Below are 23,740 nucleotides of genomic sequence, written 5' to 3' on the forward strand. Positions count from 1 at the left end.
CTTTTTTTTTAGTTTACTGGTGGGATAACGGACAGCGCTAGGGTCATTGATGGCTTGGGATCTCCGTGGAACCATTAAGTTCGCGATCCCAGCGCACACTCCGGGTGCTGGAGCGCGCGGGCTGGGCGTGGGCTGCGAGCCTAAGGAACACGAGGGGATGCCGTGGTCCTCGGGAAACGGCCTCCGGAAGTCCTGGTGGAGAGGGAAGAAGGCAACCAGATGCTGGGGGTCGCCGATTCTGGGGTCCGCAGTCTCGGGAGCCACGGCGAGGTCTCCACTTCTTTCTAGTAACAGATCAGGACGTGCCGGCCGGCTGGGTGCTGGCGATCGGAGCGGGACCCGGAGCGCATCATGCCCAGAGCGTCGGGCTCGGCGCGGGCAGCGGCCAGCTGAGGCCTGGCCGGCAGGCGGGGGCGGCGCGCGCTCCCCTCACCGCGCGCACACATGGGCGCGCACACTGCACACACACCTGGAGCTCGTCCCGGGAGGGGGGCGGGGAGGAGAGCCAAAGCAAGTGTCTTAAAATAGGCAGGCAGAAGAGCGCTAGACGCTGAGAGGCGGGAGGAGGCGATCGCGAGCGGCAGGCACTAGGCGCGCAGGTCCGCGCCGGGTTGTACAGGCGGGCTGGGCGGGGTGGGCGCCGACGCCCCTCGGCGGCCAGCCCTCGGCGCAGCTCCGCACCCGGCCCCGCAGGAAGCGCGCGCTGATTGACAGCTGCGATGTCCCCAAAAGGCTCCGCGAAGATGCTGATCCGCGGGTGGGTCTAGACGCGCGGCCGGCGCGCCCGGTGCCGCCTCCCCTCCGCACGCCTCCTGAGCCCCGCCGCCTCCCGGCCGCGGAGGAGCCGGGCCGAGGCCCCCGCCGGCACGCCAGCCCCACGGCCCCGGCTGGCGGGAGCTCGCCCGGGCTCACCATGCACTGCCACGCGGAGCTGAGGCTGAGCTCGCCCGGCCAACTCAAAGCAGCCAGGCGGCGCTACAAGACTTTCATGATCGACGAGATCCTCTCCAAGGAGACCTGCGATTACTTTGAGAAACTTTCCCTCTACTCCGTGTGCCCGTCGCTGGTCGTGCGACCCAAGCCCCTGCATTCCTGTACCGGTAAGACGGCCCGCGGGGGCGCAGTGGGGTGCGGCAGCTTTGGCACCGGGGTGGGGCGCTTGACCACCTCTGTTCTCGCACCCGAGGGCGAGAGGAAGGAACCCGCGAATTCTGGGCCCCTGCAAGGGAACTAGGATTCTCCGCGGCTAGCATGGCAGAGGCCTCTGCAACTTGGGGAAAGGCCCCGCAAGGTGTCGATGGCCAGTTTGGAAACGCAGTCACGGCAGCGCGCCCGCAAGAAACTGCGGCTCCGCAGCGCCTTGGGATCCGCCGGCAGGAGAACCTTCCTTCTTCCCAGCGCCGCTGTGGTTTTCCGGCAGAAAAGGCTTGTTTTCGGGCACAAAAGGCACCCCCTGACCTGGTTCAGCGCCTATATCATTGTTTCTCACCTGAGTTAACTCGTCCAACCCCCTGCTGTCTCCAGTGAGAATTTTACATGTAAATCAGTAGTACCCTGAGTCTCCCAGAAAAATCGTGAGTCCGCTGAAGTTTACTTTAAAGGCTCGCCTTCTGAGGAAGTAGTACTGGGAAGTGTGGCGTTGTGCGGCAAGCACAACCCCCTGAGTTCTAATCGAGTGAGAAACAATGCTCACAATAAAAACGGTCCTCAGGTCTGGTTTCCTTTCTCCATAAGAGCTAAGACCCTTGGGAAAGATAAAGAGCACTTAATAAATATATTTTAAAAGTCGTAGGTTTATGTAGAAAATAAATCCAAAGGTATTAAAAAAAAACTTTACATTAAGAGCAGCTCCAAGTTTCATAGTGCCCTGGTATTATAATTATAAAATCATTATAATTTGGATTTAGACTATCCAAACGTGGGTGTAGCAAAAAAAAAATTTTTTTTAATCAAAAAAACCTGTTGACTGTGCTTCAACTGAAGGTAAAAAGTTTAGTATTTCCAAACTGAAAGACCCTTTGAAGATATGTTTGTTGCATGGGTGATATGAAATAAATGAATTTAATTGTACTAACATTGAAAAAGTAAAGGGAAGTGTTAGCAATGGTTTTCAAAGACGATTTTGTAATCTTGGGCCAACTGCTGATACACAATGCTTGGAATACTACATTTTCTGTTGGCTCCACTGACAGGCTCTTTAGGGAAATCAGTAAATAAATGTATGAATAGATACAGTAGTTCTTTCACAACCAAGTTGTTGCTACATGTGTTTGGTAATAAATGAATATTCTATTCAGTTACTCCTTTGTAAAATATAATTTGTCTGTAAGGTGAAGTTAGATCTGATAGCCCAGAGCAAGACTTGAAATACTGAATTTCAAAAGCCAAGAAATTTACGAAACAAGAAATGAAGAAGAAATTTTAGAAACAAGACAGATATGGTTGATGTTGATGTTTTTACTTTTGTGTGTCTGCTGTGCGTTAGCCCTGGGATGACTCGTCCACATAGATCTTGAAGAGAGGAGGTAGGCTGAACCTTGTATTGAGTATGAAGAATTATTTCCTGAAAAAACTCAAATCCCTTAAAGGAAAAAGAGAGGATCTGTTTTAATCATAAATCTCCATGAACCCTGCAAAGACATTGCATACCTGGGGGTCCCTAGGACAAAGCAGAACAACTTTTCCTAAGCACCTTGGCATAGGCTGATGCCTGCAAACTTTTTAGTGACTTTGTACCGTGCGTTGACTTGAAGGCAGCTTTTCCTGGCTTTTAGCAGTCACAGAGTTGGATCATAGAAGAAATCATGCCAGAAAAAGAGTAATAAATAGCCTCCAAAAACAATGATCCAGTCATCAGTCAAAGCTGAGTAAGTTCTATGTTTTATTGAATCTTGTGCGGGACATAAATCAGAGGAAAATACAATGATTCATATGTACGTTTGTGAGTGTTAAGAGTGAATTGCACATATTTCACAAACTAAACGTTTTGCTCAGTCTTGTACTCTTGAAGTTCTTTGATGGTTTGTTGGGAAGCATGGTTGTTGGCACTGACATTCTTTCCCTATCATTCCCGCACTTGATTTCTTTAGGTTGTTCTTTTGAAAAGTGTGTTATGATTTTGCTTTAGTTGAGATTTAAAATATAGAAACTGGGATTGGCCAGTGGAATTAAACCCAAGAAAACTGGCTACAATAGTCCATCCTTTCAGATCATAAGCTTTCAGTGGGTTTACGATTACAGTTAAAGCCTTACATGTATTAGATCATGGGAATACCATTAACGACTTCTCAAAGGCTTTGCAAATACCACGCTTTGAAGGTTTTGCTTTTAACAGTAATATTCAGGTTCACAAATCTTAGATTGGATGAACTTAGTTTTTTTTTTAACTTAATTTTTATTAATTGAAAAAAACAGCAATAAGTTGCTGGCATCCGTAAGGAAACTATATATACATATATATAGGATAGAAATAAATACCTTAGCACTTTTGGTGGAACCAATGAATAAAATATTCAAATCAAGTGAAAGGCATAATTGGAATTAAAGTTACTGAACTGTCTCATCCTTTGGTTTTGCTGTTTTAAGGTTAAATAACTAAGAGAAGTGAACTTTGTCAGATAAAATAATGAAAACTAAGATAGTAAAGTGACCACCCTCCACAATAAGTACATAAATTGTAGAGAAAAAGCTATAGTGTTTTAGAAGCCTCTACATAATTGAGCAATCTGTGTTGTTTAGATTTAGCAATCCAAATGTCAATTTATGATAGCGATCTCCTCAGGCAGAAGAGCATGTATTCAAGTAAACTGAGAAATGGAAACATTTTTCATCAGGCAGATAATTGCTTGACAGTAATTTATTATTAGATACTCTAACCTTGATGGAATACTCATCTTCAAAAAAAAACTATTTGTTTGAACAGGTCTTTTCTTATTAAAATATAGTAATTTTAGTTTTAGGATGCAATCTCTAAATGGATTTAAGTTTCCTAATAGATCTCTTACATCATATAATAGATATTGAGTGAAGCAATCCTTTTCTTAAAGCCAAACTAAAGGAACATTTGTCATTAAATTTAAAATGAAATAACTTAAAGAGAGGCTCCATTTGAAAAAAAAATTGTTATTCCAAGCATTGATGAATGTGGAACATGTTTAGAATTGAGTTTATAACATGTTGTTCATATTTTAAAATCTGATAACAGTAATCTTTATTCGGAGGGGAACGATATTGCCGTTTAGAAGCCAGTGATGATCTCTCATAAATATTAAAATGTTGACAGTGATTGAAGTGAAATACGACTTGCAGTGTACGATATCATATTTAACTCTTTGGTGCATTGTTTTATTTTTCTGGTTGTGATGACTGTTTCTTGGTGGGAGAGTCGCTTGAACTGGCTTCTTAGGACAGAACATTGCAGAGGTATCGTCACAGTTCCTTTGGAAGAATCTCTCTTTCAGTTTGATCTTTAGAAATGGGCAGGGTTTCTCAATTTGAGGAGTGTTTGGAAAAAATGAGTAATTTGAATCACAAAAATGAGTTGTTACGATTTACCCTATGAGGTTTCATATGAGAATACTGAGAAACCAATGCACTGTGCATGATTACATATAGCATTATAATTATTGATACTTATAACCTAGAATTGCCCTAGGTCTTCGACATGCACATTTAGGGGGAGCTGACTGTGATATTTGAACATTTTACAACCCGTGACCACTACATGATTTTCAGTGATCTTACTGAAACCTATAGTTTAATTCCTTTTCTCTTCTCTGGGTTCTGTTGACTGTCTCCGGGACCTCCAGTGGCCAGTATTGTAGAGCTGACTGGTGAGTTTTAGAGCTGGAAGGAAACATACCAATCATAGACCAAGCTTCCCAAGTAGACATACTTTTATTTTTTGCAAAGTCCCCAAACTCCCCTCCCATCCAGGCTGCCACAGTATGGAGAAGAGTTTCATGTAATGTATGGCTGAGACCCTTCACTTCACCTGAAGCTATCACAACATTGTCTGTTAATTGACTATACCCAGTACAAAATTAAAAGTTAAAAAAAAAGTGCTGTGGTCACATCAGTGACATATGACAGCTTAGATGTACTTTCAGCCCACACTGTACACTGCTGCCTTTCATATTAGGGTACTCAGAACTCAGGGAGATTTTTCCAACTCAGTTACACACCCGGGATAAATCCGCACAGTCACACCCAGGAGACAGTCAGCCAGTCAATTAAAAGGGGCATGTGGGAAAGGGTGTTTATCATAGGAGGTGGCTTTGAGAACATTTTATTCTTTGGTGGGTCTAAGAGAAACAAGTTCTTTTGGGTGGTGTCCTCAGGTTCAATTTTTATCATAAAGATTGAGTGTCATCCTGGTTAAGAATGAAATGAGGTGTGGACATGTGTGATGACTTCTTTGGGAGTTAGGGAGCTGGCTGCTGCTTCATGAGTTGGCTCCAGTGAGCCCCCAGATTGTAGCTCAGTTTTTTAAAATTAGAGCCCAAAACCCATTGGATCCTGGGAGCCTGGCTCCTGGGCCCTGAAATGTTGATGGAGAAATATAAACTCTGGGTTTGGAAAATGGTCTTTATCAACAGGCATTTGTATTTCTGCCAGAGGCAAATGGGCTTTTATTAGCAATTACTCATCTCTGTCTTTCCTGTTCCCATTCTCAGGGTAAATAAACTGAGGAATGCATGGGGTAGAGGACTCAGGGTCAGAATATATTTGGAGTGGAGCTCTTTTGGGATACTGAGCTCTTTTGGGATCCTCAGCTGTCGTCTCTTTCCTCCTTAAATTTTATAACGCCTCTGCAAAATAGAGAGGCTAAGGGGATTCCTTTGGAGTCAGTTTTAAGGAGTTTATTAGCAGTTTCTTCTCTGGTTCTGCTTTTTCTAATAGGAAATGGGAAAGTGATTCCAAATTTAGCAAGTTAAAAATGCCTTTCCAAAAATCTATAATCTTCAGTATCATTTAACTCAGTAATTTAATTCAACAAATATTTACACTTGGTTGGTGACGGCAGTCTCATTATTTTTAAGTTTATTTAAAGTCTTGACTAACAGTGGGGATATTTTAAACCTTTCTCTGAAGTACCTGTAGAGCCACTGCCTAGTTTTCTTTGTGGTCCTCTGAAGTCTGTTTGGGCAATTTAGAATTGTGGACATTAAGGACATAGCAACCCACTCCAGTATTCTTGCCTGGAGAATCTCGTGGACAGGGGAGCCTGGCAGGGTTGCAGAGAGTCGGAGACGACTGAACTTCATGACTGAAGCGACTGAGCACGCACGCATAACAATTAAATCCTTTTGCTTACCATCTGGAATTTTCTCTTTGAAGTCTACCTGAAGGGTATTATCAGCACCTAAATTGTCATATTAACCTCCTTAAATGCAACTCAACTGACACTGTATATATAATAAATCTTTTATGAAACCAGTTTCCTACAGTGTCAGTTGTACCTCTGGGTTGAAAATAGAATTTGTGATCCCAGCATAGCCCGTATACAGTTGCTAGTTTTAACATACCTTGGAAATCTAAATGAAAAGACTGTCACATTTTTATATCCAAGAAATCTATGTGAAAAGTAGTAACGATGGTAAGACTTTGTTGAGATTGTAAAGAGAGATGAAAATGAGCAAAGAGACGGAATAGGGAAAAAGAAAAAGAGTAGGTTTCTTTGAAACTCTTGAAGCCACTTGATTCCACCTTATATGTAGCACAGCGCCCTTCAGGGTGACTGGAGGGGTGACACAAAGGTGGCTTCTAAGATTCTTCTGTCCCTGAGTGGAGAGGAAATTACCAACGTTGATTTTACTTAGACACCTCCCTGGGGACCCCTCAGGGAAGAGCCTGGCGCCAGTGCCCTGCCTGACATTTAGGCCTCACGGTGCAGGACTGAGCCTGTGTGAACTCAGAGCATTTTTAGGTGCTGTTTGCACTTTGTTTTGAGGTCAGAAGGAAGAGGATCAGGGGTGGAAGTTAGGCAGGGCACGGACCAGAAGTGCCCTGCTTTCTGGGGACTTTGGTGTTGGAGCCTACATCATCTCTATCTATCCAGAGTGAAGATACTTTGGGTCCCTTGGGGACACCATTGCTGACCTCCTAGCTGGAATATGATTAGAGGCCGTGGGGCTTTGGTTAGATGGATAGATAGAGGTCTCATTCTGCGTTCTCTTGGGGAGTGTCAGTGTCCCTTCTGATTTTGAGACGGTGGCGTTTTTCTCATGGACCCCCGGCTCTGCTAGCTTCACCCCCTTCTAACCCAGAACTTGCCAAAACCAACAGGTGCTCTCTGGCCTGTTGCGAATCACTGGGCTGCAGGTCTTTTGGGAACAGTACGACAAAGAGGAGGAAGGAGAGAAAGAAAAATAGAGAACCTTCGGGTATAGACTTCCCATGTGAGGCAAAGGCCCTCCGTCCCACCCGGCATGCCTGCCTCCATTTCAGCTGCTGTGATGTTGGAATGGTTGTTTCTCCTTCCATAACACAGACAACTGGATTAGAACTGGCCTTAGGATTGATCAAGAATGGGGTTCAGACCAGGACCATGCACCAACTTAGTGATATTAATAAAATCAGAAATACTCTTGTCCAGGAGGAGAGCTGTTTGTTTTTCACCAGAAATGCCTTGCAAACCCTCAGAATTTAATTTATTTTTATTGCAGTTTAATAACAGTTAGAAAAAGAAATGTCTTGTTAAAATGAATGCTCTAAATAAAAACAAAGTTAATTTTCCATTACAGTGTCTAATTACTTATCATCACCAGGGCATTTTTATATGGCAATTTAACTTCTTGGAAGCGGAAACTTGGCACACATTTAAGGAAGAAAGCAGTACACCCAGATAGATATCAGAAGAGGGTCTAATTATATTTGGGCTGGAGTTGACGCTTACACATGATTGCTCTGCAGAAAGCAGGAGGAGGGTCACTGAGGAAAGTCTCTGGTTTCTTGAGTGCTGGTGGAAACTGAATCTGGAGGGAGAGATGAGGTGCCAGTCACCTGTTGAAGCTGATGTCAGGACATCTTGATCAGCCTGGAGGTCAGCTGTAAACGCTCCCGACTCCCCTGGCAGAGTTCATGAGGATGAACGTGGCTTTTCTCCAAGGAGAAGCCAAGATGCAGCTGAGTAGAAGCCAACCTGGGAGGCTCTTGGCACAAAATTAAATATGTTAAGAGTCTGAGCAGAGAGGCTTACGTGATTCCTTTTTATTACATCTCTCTAGCTCACCACCATGCCCTTAGAAACATGTGCTTCTGGATAGTAGGGATACATAAGTATTTTCACAGAGTGCTTACTACCGAGGCAATGTCAGTGTACTTTTGGTCACTATTGAAAAAAACACTTCTGTGTTTGATAAGTGATAGGATGATTGTCTTTTTGCTATTCTTCTGTGAGGGACATGCAGAGGTCTTGGGCTTGGTGGCATCTCATGAAGTCAAGGCTGTGCTTCCATCCCAGGAACACCAACAGGTCTCTAGCACTGACTTAACTGCCAGTTTCTACCATCTCCTAACCCCCTCCCTTTTCATGCAGGTACTTGAAATTCAGGGTCATGGTTCTTTTGCAGACAAGATCACAGTCGCTTGTAGGTTGGAGGATGTGTCACTTTGATGTTTCGTTTAAGCTGTCTGGGAGAATCAGCACTGCACACGTTCCTCATAGAGACTTGTAAACAACAGAATCCTATTATGTTCTTGTATCTAGGGGAAGTCGGAGTAAGAGATGCTCGGAGTCCCCTTCCTGAGTCCTACAGCGTTTATCCCAAAGGAGCTGTGAACTGGGGAGGAAGGCTACAAATGCATACTCTAAACCTCATTCTTCATCTTCATCACAATAATGGCAATAGTGACTTGTTTCGAGGCTCTATGTGTAACAGGTACTGGACTCAGTGCTTTTTTATCTGCTTCCGATTATTCCTAAGAGATGTTATCTCTACTTTTCTAATGGGAAGCTGAGAAATTAAGTAACTTTCCCAAAGTCACAGAATATATAAACATCTCTTCCAGACCAATTAAGAAAAAAACATGCAAGTAGGACTTCCCTGGTGGTGCAGTGGATAAGAATCTGCCTACCAATGCTGGGGACTGGGTTCGATCCCTGGTCTGGGAAGATCCCACATGCCAGGGAACAACTAAGCCCATGTGCCACGACTACTGAAGCCCGTGCTCCGCAACAAGAGGAGCCGCTGCAGTGAGAAGCCCTTGCACAGCTAGAGAGTAGCCCCTGCTCGCTGCGGCTAGAGAAAAGCCCATGAAAAGTCACAAAGACCCAGCTCAGCCCAGAATAAATGTAAAAAGACAGCTTGAAAAATGGAAAAAATGCAAGTATAAAAATTGGCAATTCATAGAAATGAAGATCTATGTCCAGTGAACATGAAAAGGACTTTCCTGGTAATCAAGAAAACACAAAGGAAAACGAGGTACCGTTTCATACCCATCGGACAGGCAAGCATGAAAGAGTCTGATGCTATTGCTTGATGACAAGGGTGCGGAACAATAGGCACTCTCATCCCCTGATGGTGGGAGTGTCGTTTGGTACAATTACTTTGGAAGCCATGTGGCAGGACCTGAAACTGCGCATACACACAGAAGCCCTCGATCCGGCACTTCCACCTGTGTTCACACCCTGAGAAATCACTGCGTGTGGGCAACGGGACAGTGGGAGAGGAATGTTCATGTCTCTGTTGTTTATGCTAATGAAAAGTCTCAAACAGTCTAACTGCCTTCAGAGGAAAAAATCGTATGTATTATATTCATGCAGTTAAATTCATGCAATAAGAAAATGAATGTGTGTGTGTGTGTGTGTGTGTGTGTGTGTGTGTGTGTGAGTTTGCGCATGCTCAGTTGTGTCCAACTGTTTGCGACCCCCTGGACTGTGGCCCACCAGGCTCCTCTGTCCATGGAATTTTCCAGGCAAGAATACTGGAGTGGGTTGCCATTTCCTTCTCCAGGGTATCTTCTCAACCTAGGAATCAAACCTCGTCTCCTGTCTCCTAACGTTGCTGGGCGGATTCTTTCCTACTGCCCCACTAAGGAAACCCAAAAATGGATGACCCAGACCTAACTGTATTAAGACAGATAAGATTTAGAAATACAAGGCTGAGGAAAAACAAGCTGTAGATTGATACCATGTATATAATGCTGGAAAACGTGCAGACTGATACTGTTATATTGTTTAGGAAAGCAGGTGCATGGAATTGGGAGGGCTACACACATATTTTTTATTTTCCTGTGTAGTAATTTATTTATTAAGGAAAAGAAAAGGCCTAATGTCAGTATAGCCAGGCATAAATATTGGACAAAGTTTGGTCACGGGCACAAAAAAGTTCCTTACATTATTTTGTGGACTTTTCTGCATGTTTGAAATTTTTTATAGTATAAACTTTGAAAATGATAGTACAGGAGACTCCACATATTCATACACCTCTTGGTCTTGGGGACTTTTGATGGCTTTCTTAATAGCTTTCTATCCTGAAACAGAAACTTTTTAATATAAGCTTCCTGTATTCATACTCATAGTAGGGAAAGAACTTTATAATTACACATGTGTGTACGCTCACCCTGAAACAACCAAAGAGGCTTCTGAAATTGGGTTTTGGATCTCACTTACCTACCCTGGCTGGATGGGGATGTCATTTATCACCAAGATAACTGCTGTTCCCCCAAGTAATGCTTTGGCATCTGAATAAATGGGCTCTGAGTTGGGCTTGGAGGCAGGAGGGAATTGCTGATAAACTGTGTGTTTGTTTTCTCTAAATACCCATCAGTGATCATGCAAGCAAGAGTCATGAGGTTCTTTCCCCTCTTTCTTAATGGTGTTTCAAAATCCTAGTAAATTGCCTTTGATTGCATCCTGCTTTGCTATTTATCTGCTCAAATGATATGCCACCCTTGGCTTTTGACCAGTGGTCATTGCTATTAACAGTTTAACTTAAAATTTGTCTAGGGACATTGGTGAATACCAAAGAATCAAAAACTGTTTAAAAAAACATAGCTCCTTAGCTGGGAAGAATCATGTGGATGTTGGCACATAAGCGGGTGAGTTCTCTTTATAGTCTATAACCATGATTTGATTTTAAAACTTTGATGTGTGGTGTCAGGGATTGTTAGGAAGGAATGAGAACTGTTACCATGGTAATCACACAGAGAGCTGTCTGTTAGGGGTGATGGATGGTCTTCCTGTGGTTTGGAGAGGTTAACCTGGACCACATTACTTTCCAGTGACAACTGTGGTGGCAGGTGCTTTGTTCAGCCTCTCTTAACAGCCCACACATTCTTCTTTTCTCTGCAGAATAGTTGCAATGTATAAATGTTGCTTTAAGGTACTGTGACAAAAACCTGACACTTTGGGAGCTCTATCTTTCTATGTCCCTTCAGAGGGAACGTACTCCTTGGTATGAATGAAACAGTCTGTACAGTCAAGAGTTTGCCAAAGCTTTTCTCCTTCCAAAACCACCTCTCTGTCCAAAGTAAGGTACAGGGTGCTTGAGTGCTAAGTCATGTTTGACTCTTTGTAACCCCGTGAACTGGGGTCCTCCTGGACCCCGGTCAGGCTCCTCTGTCCATGGGATTCTCCAGGCAATAATACTGGAGTGGGTTGCCATTTCCTCCTCCAGGAGATCTTCCAGCCCCAGGGATCGTGCCTGTGTTTCCCTACATATCCTCCATTGGCAGGGAGATTCTTTACCAGCTGCACCAGCCGGGAAGCCTCTCTCCAGAATCCGTATATAAATGGAGAAGCAAATAGATCAAAGCATCCAGAGCCCACATCCCATCCCTACCGTCCATAGCCAGGGTTGCTGTGCTGTCTTCGGTACTTGGCAGTGTGGCGAGGTCTGCAGGAATTAATGGCCGCATCTAGAGGGTAGTGGCCAGACTGGACATGACTGAAAGGCTGGTGGATCTAGCAGACCTGCTTGCCAGTGGACAGACTTTCAGGGCTACAGGAGTGAGGCCTTCTGCATTTGGTCTTATCTGTATGGAAGCACAGAATGGCCACGGTGAGAAGAATAGATTGCAACTTCATTTGTGCCACACTCTGTCCCCTTCCTGGGTCTCTCCAGTGGAATCTTATTCCTTCAAGATGGACTTACCAGGCTTGAGGCTCTGAACGGAGTAATACTATCGAGAAACACACTCCATGGGGTGTGTGCGGCTATCCAAGGAAGATAAAATGCCAGTCTTGCTCCTGCTGCCCTGACTGCCCATTTACTGGCAGCAAATCTGACAGCTCCACCTTTGATCTTGTCTTTGGAACGACTTGGGAAAGGACGAGCAACGATTTGGTGTATTACGGTAACCTTGAACAAGTTTCACTGACAGAAGGGGATATATCTTACTAAGGTTCCAACCCAAGTCCTTTCTTTGTCACCACTGAACATTTGATTGAAATAATTGCTAACTCTCCCCAGAGGAGATTTTTTTGGGGGAGAGAATGTTAATTTTGTTATCCCTGGATATCATGGCAACTCATTATTGCTCTTAGCATGTTAGACAGCTGTGGGTCTTGGAAGCATACTCTCAATCCTCAATTTGGAGGACGGCAGAAAGGAATGTCCTACTGGAGGGCTGGATTTTTACTTTTTTTTTTTTTTTTTAAACTGGGACATTGAGCCTGGGCAGTTAGCTGCATAAACAAAATGTGTTTCACTTTTCAGAGAATGGGAAAATAAAAATAATAACAATTATAAATGGTAACTGTGAGCCATTTTTAGAGGAGCCAACGGTGCTCCTCTAAACTGAGTAATTTACACTTAGGTGCAGACTCTATAGGAAGTAGTTACGGTTATCACTGTTTTTCAGAGGAGGACAGTATTAATAAAACTCAGAGAGGTTAAGAAAATTGTAACACGATCCCGTGAGGAAGTGGCAGAGTTGAGACTGGAACTCAGGTCTGTCTCTTTCAATATCAAGTTCCATCCTGTGATCATATGTTGTTGTTGTTCAATCACTAAGTCGTGTCTGACTCTTTGAGACCCCATGGACTGCAGCATGGCCAGGCTTGCCTGTCCTTCACTATTTCCTGGAGTTTGCTCAGACTCGTGTCCACTGAGTCGGTGATGCTATCTAACCATCTCATTGTCTGTTGCCCCCTTCCCCTTTAGCCTTCAATCTCTCTCAGCATCAGGGTCTTTTCCAACGAGTCTGCTCTTTGTATCAGGTGGCCAGCTTCGGCATCAGTCCTTCCAATGAATATTCAGGGTTGATTTCCTTTAGAACTGACCAGTTTGATCTCCTTGCTGTCCAAGGGACTCTCAAGAGTCTTCTCCAGCGCCACAATTCGAAAGCATCAGTTCTTTGGCACTCTGCCTTCTTTATGGTCCAACTCTCACATCCATACATGACTACTGGAAAAATCGTAGCTTTGATTATATAGACATTTGTCAGCATAATGATGTCTCTGCTTTTTAATATGCTGTCTAGGTGTGTCATAGCTTTCTTTCCAAGGAACAAGCTTCTTTTAATTTCTTGGCTGCAGTCACCGTCTGCAGTGATTTTGGAGCCCAAGAAAATAAAACCCATCACCTTTTTTGTGATCATATGAAGGTGTGTCAATTAGGAGTCAAGTATGTCTTCTTGCGTGGAGGCACCATGCTCTGTGTAAGGAAAGGTCCAGTGAATGCCAGCTCCCTAAGGATTTATTTTGAATGTATTAACTCCTTTACACATGTATTATACAAATGTATTTATGATCATTTCACATGTTTCTGAACAATTCCAGATGAATCTTAAGCAGCAGTGCCTTCTTTGGAGGAAGTGAGTGGTGGGCAGACTTTGGGCCTGCTGCAATGGCACTCCACTCCAGTACTCTTGCCTGGAAAATCCCATGGATGGAGGAGCCTGGTAGGCTGCAGTCCATGGGGTCGCTAAGAGTCGGACACGACTGAGCAACTTCACTTTCACTTTTCACTCTCATGCATTGGAGAAGAAAATGGCAACCCACTCCAGTGTTCTTGCCTTGAGAATCCCAGGGACAGAGGAGCCTGGTGGGCTGCCGTCTCTGGGGTCCCACAGAGTTGGACACGACTGAAGCGACTTAGCAGCAGCAGCAGTCGTCTGGCTGGGTCACTCTGAGCTCATGTCACCATTTCTGGACATCAGTGTTCCCTGACCAGGGATCAAACTGACACCCCCTGCATCAGAAGTGCAGAGTCTTAACCACTGGACACCAGGGAAGCCCCTGGAAGCTTCTTCTTCTGGAGAAAGCTTTTCTGTGGGAGTCCAGAGTGGAATTCCCAGGCATGCATGTGTTCATTCATTTATTCATTCTTCTGAGCCAGAGAGAAAGTACTGAACAATGGAATGCTAGCCAATTGCCTTGAGAGTTAAGATTTTGAGTATTTTTTTTGTGAAATACTCATTATTAAGTTCAATGGGGAAAAAAATAAAAATCTGGGACTTCCCTGGTGGTCCAGTGGAATCTGCCTTGGAATGCAGACCTGGGTTTGATCCCTGGTTGGGGAACTAACATCCCACATGCCGAGGGGCAACTGAGCCTGGGCAGTATTACTGAGCCAAGAGAAATTCAAAGTGAGAGAAAAAAATCTGGCCGTTTTTTGGCATTGTTTAAAACAAAAGAATAAGAGATTAATTTCTTTCATATTCTCCCCAGTCGGATTGGGGTGACTTCTGGGAATCTCTATTTTGAAAAAGAGATTGTAATGAAAAGTCAAGTTTGGGAAACACTGTAGCAGATGGCAGCTTAAGGATGAGATTGAGGTAATTTATATCCATAACTCAAATATATGAAGCTGTTGAGCAGAATGATCCTACTGGATGGATTTTGAGTCAGATGGTCCTGGATTTGTTTGTGTTTTATTATTGGTGTGGCCTTAGGCAAGTCATTTAGTCTTTCTGACACTCAATTTCCTCATCTGTAAAAGGAAGATAGTAATAGCTACCTAATAGGGTTAGTCATATAGGTTAAATGAGATAATGTGTATAAAGCACTTAGCATTAGTTCCTGGCACGTAAGTACTTGGTAATTGATAGCTTCTATTACAACTAATTATCTTATAATAATAACCTCATCTTGGTTGGCTGAAGCACAGCCCTTTAGAGAATGATTACTATTCCTGGTGAATGAAACTCAAGAAAAATTAAATATCCTTTAAAAACCACTTCACTCTAGGGCATTCTTGTGGGTTATGTCATTGCACTGGCTGCCTTGGAAGGCCTCTGCAACCTGGGTGGTCTGTGAGCTGTTGGAAGTCTTCATGTGTAGGTATGTTTCATTCTCTCCACCATTCTGGTTTATAGTGTGAATTCAGAACTTTGTGAATTCATACATGAGTGGCACAAACAGGTCAAACACTACGGCATCACAAAATGTGCCTTGTTACTTTACTTTTTGCAAGAATTGCTCGGGACTCTTTTACCCCTAGGAAATGTTTCATCATACAGCTGTGCATCTCAAGAACTGTTTTAGAAACGTGGTAGAATTTCTCAGCATTTTTTTTTCCTTTGAAGAACAGAGTTAGGAACAGTCTTTTCTTCTGAAAGAGAATATGAGTGTTTTTATTTTCTTATCTCAAAGTACTAAGAGAGGGAAAGAAATGCAATTGATATTCTAATTGGTGGTGTGGAAAGAGGTGGCAGGTTGGGGGGTAATCCTTGTCTTCCTATATTATTGAGTCTGTGATTCAGAGGGAGTTTTAAAGAAAACCCCTGTGTTACAGCTTTCAGTTGCTCATGGGGATCTTTTATGATTGCCTTCTGATCAGTAATGATGACCATTGTATAGAAGGGGCTCAATGCACAGGGTTCTGCGTGGATTTTTCCTGGAATGCTGTTTCTTAACTACTCACTGGTATCTTAGGAAGCCAAGTATCTGCCGATGAAACTAACTGGTGGATCCCCTTCACAGGGTGAGAAAAATCCTTCAGATTAAGAAGAGTGAATGAAATTCTCCCGTGGGCTGAAGGAAGTCACAGTGACCAGGGCAGCAGCTCTTTCCAACTGTTTATAGTGGCGATTCCTGCAGGCAGTTTCTAGTGATGTCATCCAGGTTCAGAGGGGATGGGGGCTGGCTGGAAGCAGGCGGGATAGGAAGGAGGAGGTGCCTTGGGGTGGTATTAATTTGTGGAGAGAATGCCAAAGTGGTCCCTTTAGCTCCTCAGAACCACTGTAGAAATAGGACTCAGTTGGAGATACGGATCTTTCTCCCCTCTCTTTATGTTTACTTTTTAAGACCATTATTTATTTATTTATTTGGCTGCGCTGTGCCTTAGTTGTGGCATGTGGGTTGTAGTTCCCTAACCAGGGATCGAACCTATGCCCCCTGCTTTGGGAACAAGGAGTCTTAACCATTTGGACTATCAGGGAAGTCCCTATTTTCATGATTCTTTTAAACCTTTTATTTTATATTGGAGGATATCACAATATTGTGATAGTTTCAGATGGACAACAAAGAGATATGGGTCTGTGGCAGCCTGTTGAGAATACTCTGTTCCCGGTGAATTCAGAGAAGCAAAGTGTTTCTACTCTGGTGGGAGGGGAGCAGGCAGGGATGGGTGGGGGGTGAGAAAGAATGAGGGGGCTGGGGAGAATGGAGTCAGCAGAAGGCTTAAACAGGCTATTATTCTCCTGACGCGTGGATCCTTATGTGCTTGTTCAGCACTTGTTGTCCAGATTTGAAAATGAGAATGGGGCATTTCATTTGGGAAATTGCCCTGTGAGTACGTGCTGCTTCTCAGAGGCGTAACTCAGAACTGACAGCAGCGATGACTTGGGGTTGGGCCAGGACTTGCTCAGCCACATAGGTTGCCTCATTATCATATATATTATGATAATATATATTAATGATGCATTAAAGAGTTTCACCATCCTGGGTCATGGAAGATACTATTATCCCATTAGGATGCAGTAATAGTGCTCTTGCAGTGCTCTGGAGGAGAATGTGTGTACTCGAGATGAGCAGGCAATGGGGGCACAGAGTTCAAGGTGGAATTGCTCTCAGAAAGCCTCCCCTGGGATTTTCCCTGGTGGTTGAGTGGCTAAGCCGCCGCGCTCCCAATGCAGGAGGCTGGGGTTTGATCCCTGCTCAGGACACTAGATCCCAAATGCAGAAACCAAGAGTTCACGTGCTGCAACTATAAGATCCTGCATGCTGCAACAAAGACCAAAGAGCCTGCGTGCCATAACTAAGACCCAATAAACATAAATTTTTTTTAAAAAGAGAACCTCCTCTGGGGCCCCCTTTCCCCAGGCTCATTCTGGGTCGGCTCAGAGCCTCAGTTTCTGCATCGATAAGACAGACCTGCCTCTCTGGTATGTGGGCAAGAGTGGTTGATTAAGGATTATTAACTTAATGCCCTGAGAAGATCAAGATGCAGTGAACAAGCATAGTCTCCACATGAGGGCAGCTGTTCAGTGTCAGGATCATTCTGTTTTTCTAAATGGCTGGACCCCAGGAGGCCAAACCTGGACCAACACCTGTCTTCCTGTTGCCATGAGCTCACAATGGCTTTTACATCTGTGCACAGAAGTCAGAAGAACAATATTCCATGACGTGTGAAAGTTATATCAGGTCTAGTTATCAGTGTCTATGAAGTTTTACTGGGGACAGCCATTCCCCTTTGTGTACATACGGAGTCCTTTCGACGGAGAAAGTATCTAAAATATTTACTATCCTGGCCCTTTGTGGGAAGAGTTTGCAGACCCTTGAATGAGACTGTTGGAAACAGGGTCCCTCGGTTGTGAAATGAGGTTGTTACCGATCTACACGTGAGATGTCCTTCTAGGCTACAATCTGATGCCTTACACACCAGGCTTGTGTAGTCATCTTGAAATGTGTGGAGGCCAGAAAGTGGGAGCTTAGTGGGGAATTTTACACAGACTCTCTGAACTTGGGATCAGGCTCTTCGCTCTATGGAGACATTTCCATGCCTTTCTAGAAATAACACTAGATTATTTTCTGCACAGAGACAAGGGTCAAAAATATTTACAGGAAAGTGGTTGGGATTCCTCTGAACTGGGGGTGGGGGGGGGACTTTTCTTTATAGTTCTAAAGAGGAAATCTTTAGATTTCCCAGAGGAAATATGAAAATGACTGATGAGAGGCTGGGAGCAGCAAAATTACTGGCCTTTTTCCGTTTGAGGTTTGGGTGACTTTTATATGCTGCTTTTCTGACTTTAATTTGTTGCCTGGCCCTTGAAGTAATAGTAATAATGATAAACATTGTGCAATCACGGTAGCGCAACCCCACCTGGAAGGGTGTGTATCGCTGGATGAAGTGCTTAATTGCTGTGGTGCTTTCTGCTGTGGTTTCCACACACATCTGTGTGTGTCCATCAGAACCATCAGCTCACCGGGGTCAGGGCTGCCAGGCCTCTCTGGAGGGACCAAGTGTGATTCTCTCTTAAGGATTCTGTCATCCTTGCTTTTGTCTGGGCATTTGAATTCCAGTGAGGCTTCTGGGTTCCAAAGCAGCCATGAAGTGTTAGGGGAAGTGGGAGACTGAAATTAACCTAACTTCCTATTTGTGTTGGGTTGCTCCAGCCACCAGCCAGAGAATCGTTTAGGTTTAATCCTTGCCACTGAGATGGCGTGGAGAGTGTGAGGGCAAGTGGAAGGCAGAGTAACTTCAGAGGAGGAAGTAGTTGATGTTACAGGTAAAATTCTACCTGGAAGACAAGTATGTGTGGGACACACTTCATCTGACTTTCTTACACCAAATCAGAGGTGAAGTCACAAAGCAACAATAATAACAATAATAAACAAAAGAACTGTAAAAACAAATACACATGATAGCAGACACTTACGTAATTGTTCCTATAAACCAGGCACTGCTCTGATGACTTATGTGAATTAACTTATTTAATTCCTAGTACAATCATATGAGACTATTTTTTTTTCTTTTTTTGGAAGTAAAGTTGAATTACAGTGTTGTTTTAGTTACTGCTGTACAGCAAAGTGATCAGTCATACATATACTGTTTTTCATAGTCTTTTACATTATGGTTTATCACAGGATATTGGATGTTATTTCCTGCGCAGACTAGTTTTCTTATAATCCCTGTTTCACTTGCAGTTGAGAAATGAAGCCTAGAATGTGGGAAGGGTAGAATCATGACTCGCCCTCCTAATTGCTGTTTTCCAGCCTCATTGCATTTGAGACACTATTATTCTTCCTATTTAATAGTTGTGTCCGACTCTTGGGACCCCGTGGAGTGTAGCCCACCAGGCTACTGTATGCATGGGATTTTCTAGGCAAGGGTACTGAAGTGGGCTGCCATTTCCTTCTCCAGGGGATCTTCCCAACCTGGGGATAGATCCCTTGTCTCCTGCATCGCAGGCAGATTCTTTACCAACTGAGCCACCAGGAAAGCACCTAATAGAGGAGGAAGCAGATAGAAAGAAGTAGGGAGATAGACCTCTTCTTGGGTGGGAGATTATGGGAGAGAAGTGGAGAGACAGCAGGATTCTAGGTTGTATAGAGATTGACTACATTAAGGGATAATCTCTGAGCTCTATGATGCTAATATAGAAAGACAAAAACTCTACTAAAAAAATATGTGAGGGAAGGCAGAGGAGAAATCAAAACCTGTCATGCATAGGGAACTGTGTTGCCTCATTTGGAGCTTAAACACCCGAAGAACTTAATTTCAAAAGCATGCTGCTGGGTACAAAGTAGGTCTTCAGCAATATTTAAATTTATTTTTCATTTATTACAACTAATTTGACTTTCCCTTACCTAGTTCTTTATTTGTAGGCAATAAAAACACCCCTAGAGTGATGAGGACATGTTTTTTTTTTGCCCTCAAGGAGGAGTAAAGTCTAGGGAATGTCTGGATGCCCAAATATGCCAGGTGTGCTAGTGACGGACGAAGTTCACTATTTTATCCATTATGCTTCACTTCCTTAGGTATTGTTCCAGGGTAAGTATGATTTAAGCAAATTTCACCTGATTGTTGGACACCAAGGTGGGAAAGGAGGGGTGGGATGTATTGGGAGATATATACACCACTGTGTATAAAGCAGATAACTAATGAGAACCCACACTATATAGCACAAGGAACTCTACTCAGTGCTCTGTGGTGACCTAAATGGGAAGGAAATCCCAAAAAAGGGGGATATATGTGTATGTATAGCTGATTCACTTTACTGTACAGCAGAAAATAACACAACATTGTAAAGTGACTATACTCCAATAAAAATTTTAAATAAATAAATGTCACCTGATTATAAATATTGTTAATATAAACATCAGATAAAAATATTTATATAAGATATATAGGATAGAAAAAATAACAATACAGAGGGGTAGAAGAGGGAGGGACTGCAAATTTGGGATTAACAGATGCAAATTATTATATAGAGAATGGATAAACAAGGGCCTACTGTATAGCATAGGGAACTCTATTTAGTATTTTGTGGTAAACCATCCTGGAAAAGAATATGAAAAATAATATATATATATATATATACACACATACATAACTGAATCACTGCTGCACAGCATAAATTAATACAACATTTAGATCAACTACACTTCTATAAAAAAGAGTAACAGTGAATAGCTGTGTACCTGCTGCTCAGTTTAAGAAAAAGGGCATTTTGTCTCAAGCTGTGTATGCTCTGGCCTGACACTATCCTCAGGCCTTTGCCCATTAAGGAACCCGTATCTCAGCTCGCTGTGCACACCTTGTGGTTTTCTGTAGTTTTACCATGTATTTGATGGCTCAGCTAGTAAAGAACCAGCCTGCCAATGCAGGAGATGCAAGTTCGATTTCTGGATCTGGACAAAGTGAAAGTGAAGTCACTCAGTCGTGGCAGACTCTTTGCAACTCCATGGATTGTAGCCCACCAGGCTCCTCCGTCCATGGGATTTTCCAGGCAAGAATACTGGAGTGGGTTGCCATTGCCTTCTCCAGGAGATCTTCCCAACCCAGGGATCGAACCCGGGTCTCCCGGATTGTAGGCAGACACTTTACCATCTATCTGGACATGGAAATGGCAACTTGATCCAGTATTCTTGCCTGGGAAATCCCATAGACAGAGGAGCCTGGTGGGCTACAGACCATGGGATCTCAAGAGTTGGACACAATTGAGTGTGCACACATGCACATCATATATTTATATCTCTTAATCCCTTTAGTTTTACTGTATATTTATCTTTTTTTTTTCTTGGAAGAATTTCCTCTTCCCTTTTTATTTAAATGTAAACTGCAAAATAAAATCACCGAGTCAGTTGATTGATCATTCATCAGAGACTTGTGACAGGTCAAGAAATCAATTGCTTATCATTTTAATTGTGAGAGAATGGTTCATGGAAAGAATAAAATAAAATTGTTAAGAGAAATACTGTTGGGTTTCATACCCACCATTCCCTTTCAAATTACAAGTTTTACAGTTAAACCACAGTGCAATTAAAATGGGAATGAACTGATTGCACAGAGTCCATCATCTCTTAATCACATATTGTTTAGCTCTGCTGGCTTTTGAATTTGTTATAAATGTATTTTTGTGACTTGTTTTCTCACATAACATCCAAGATTTGGAATCATGTAGATTCCAAGAATCACCTATGCTGTATGTAGCTGCAGTTCACTCGTGTTCGTTACTGTATAGGATCGAGTATATAAATATTATATAATATGTTTATCCACTCCATTGACTTTTGCATTGTTTCTAGTTCTTATTACCAATATTGCTGCTTGAATATTTTTGCTAAAGTCTTTTTTAAAAAACAATGATGAGGAGGACTCATTTAATTTTTTTTAATTAAAAAAAATAGTCTTAGAGCTTAATGAAAATTATAATGTCTGTTCTTTGCACAGATAAATGTAGCTTTCATTTGGGAGCACATATTACATATTACATGGGTTTATTTTTAGTTGCTTTTTGGGTTAATATTTTTCCCGAATTGACGATGATCTGTGTATTTTATTTGATAAACAAATTGAAGCACTGATTGTAAAAAACTCTGCCCAATTTTACAGGAAAGGCTTTGTAAATATTTTGATAAACAAGTTTGAAAATAGTAGTTAAATTAGAATGTGAAGGACTTTCTTCTCTAAATTAAACATGAAATAAACTTTTGTCATCCAGAGCAACAAACAATGTTCTATTATGTAGCTCAGAGGGTCATTGCCCCCTTCTTTTATTTGGAGACTAGAAAAGAAATTTTTAACATTTTCCAACTTAAAAAGATAGGACTGAAAAAACTTGTGAAATCACTGGTAGAATTGTGCACAGGCACAGAGATTTAACTGGAGAAGGATTTAGAGTTCACTCTGCTTTTTTTTTTTTTGACTGGAAGGAAAACCAAAGCTCCGAATAATTAGATGACTTCACCACTATCACAGCAAGGCCGTCTAGCTTTTTAGATAGAATTTCTCTAAAACAGCATTGTGAGCTATAATTTTATTTCTAAATTAGAAGCCACAGCTTCTTTTCTTTTCTTTCTAAATTTATTGACCATCTTCTGTGCTTTTTTTTTGTTTTAAACTTTTGGCTGTGCAACATGGCATGCAGGATCTTACTTCCCTCACCAGGGATTGAACCTGCGCCACCTGGATTGGCAGCAAGATCAGGCTGTGATCACAGGCAGTGGATACCGGGTGTTTGGGGCTGGATGTGAGGCTTTTTGTGTTTCTGGACTTGCCCCTGCCCTCCTGTCACTCCCCAGCGCCCCACGGAGCTCCACCCTCTGCCCTATCCTGAAATAGCCATAATTCAGCGGAAGGGGGGCGGGAATTGCTGGTGAGCCCTGCATTTGCCCCGGGGTGGCTTTTGACTTTCTTTTCCTTTCAGGAGAATCTGAAAGCTTAAAATCTGTTTAAAGACCTGATAGGAATGTAACAGAGCCTGGCGGCCCACCGTGGAGACTAAGGGTCCAGCCCGGCTCCTCTTTTGGTGACTCTGGACCAGCCACCATCCTTTCCTGGGTCTCTCCTTTTCAATTGTGAAGCAGGTATAATAGCACCAATACTGCTTTTTTGAGCTGAATCGCCATCATTTTATACAAATAATTTCACCTCTGAAATACATTTGAGGGGAAAAAAACACAACCCTACGTATTTCGTTATGTTTCTACATCAAAACCAGGAACATATTTGCAAGACGCCAGAGTGCTAGTGGTTGATTGCTGGGCTCATGACATGTCCAGCCCGGTCACACACCAGTGCCCTCCTCTTGCACTCCAGCAGCACTGACTCAGTGGGGATATTATACTGAAACTGTCAGACTGTCCCTCCTGTGGGGCTCTGAGCTTCCATCAGGCACGGTTTGTGCTTCTTTCTTCTTTGTGCTTCTGGAATCTAACATATTAGTGGTGCATGGTAGGTACTAAGCTTCCCAGCTAGTAAAAAAGAATTAGCCTGCCAGTGCAGGAGATGCAAGAGTCGAGGGTTAGATCCCTGGGTTGGGAAGATCCCCTGGAGAAGGAAATAGCAACCCATTCCAGTATTCTTGCTTGGGAAATCCCATGGACAGAGGAGCTGGACCATAGGGTTGCAAAGAGTCGGACATGACTGGGGCAGCTGAACAACAGCAACAAACTGTTTGAGAATTGTCTGTCCCTGGTGTTTCTTTACAGGAACTTGTTTTTTTCCTTATCATTTTCTTGTCCACACTTTCGGGCATGTGAGATCTTAGTTCCCTGGCCAGGGATCGAACCCACACCCCCTGCGTTGGAAGTGTAGAAGTCTTAACCACTGAGCTGCCAGGGAAGCCCCTACAGAAATCTTTCTTACTGTATGTAATGGGTTTCTCTCTCACTCAGCCTTCCCTG

General features: G+C 43.1%; 1 protein-coding gene across 1 annotated transcript in view; it reads left to right on the forward strand.

Moving 5' to 3' along the window:
• The first annotated feature begins 531 nt into the window (after nucleotides 1–531).
• The window catches only part of BARX2 (BARX homeobox 2), a 78,405-nt gene continuing 55,196 nt past the window's right edge, over nucleotides 532–23,740 (forward strand). The window contains exon 1 of the mRNA XM_069565238.1: nucleotides 532–1,100. Coding sequence (XP_069421339.1) covers nucleotides 914–1,100 — 187 coding nt within the window. The 5' untranslated portion in view covers nucleotides 532–913. The remainder of the gene's footprint in view (nucleotides 1,101–23,740) is intronic.

The sequence above is a fragment of the Ovis canadensis genome, chromosome 21, assembly GCF_042477335.2.
Source record: "Ovis canadensis isolate MfBH-ARS-UI-01 breed Bighorn chromosome 21, ARS-UI_OviCan_v2, whole genome shotgun sequence".
Classification (NCBI taxonomy): Eukaryota; Metazoa; Chordata; class Mammalia; order Artiodactyla; family Bovidae; genus Ovis; species Ovis canadensis.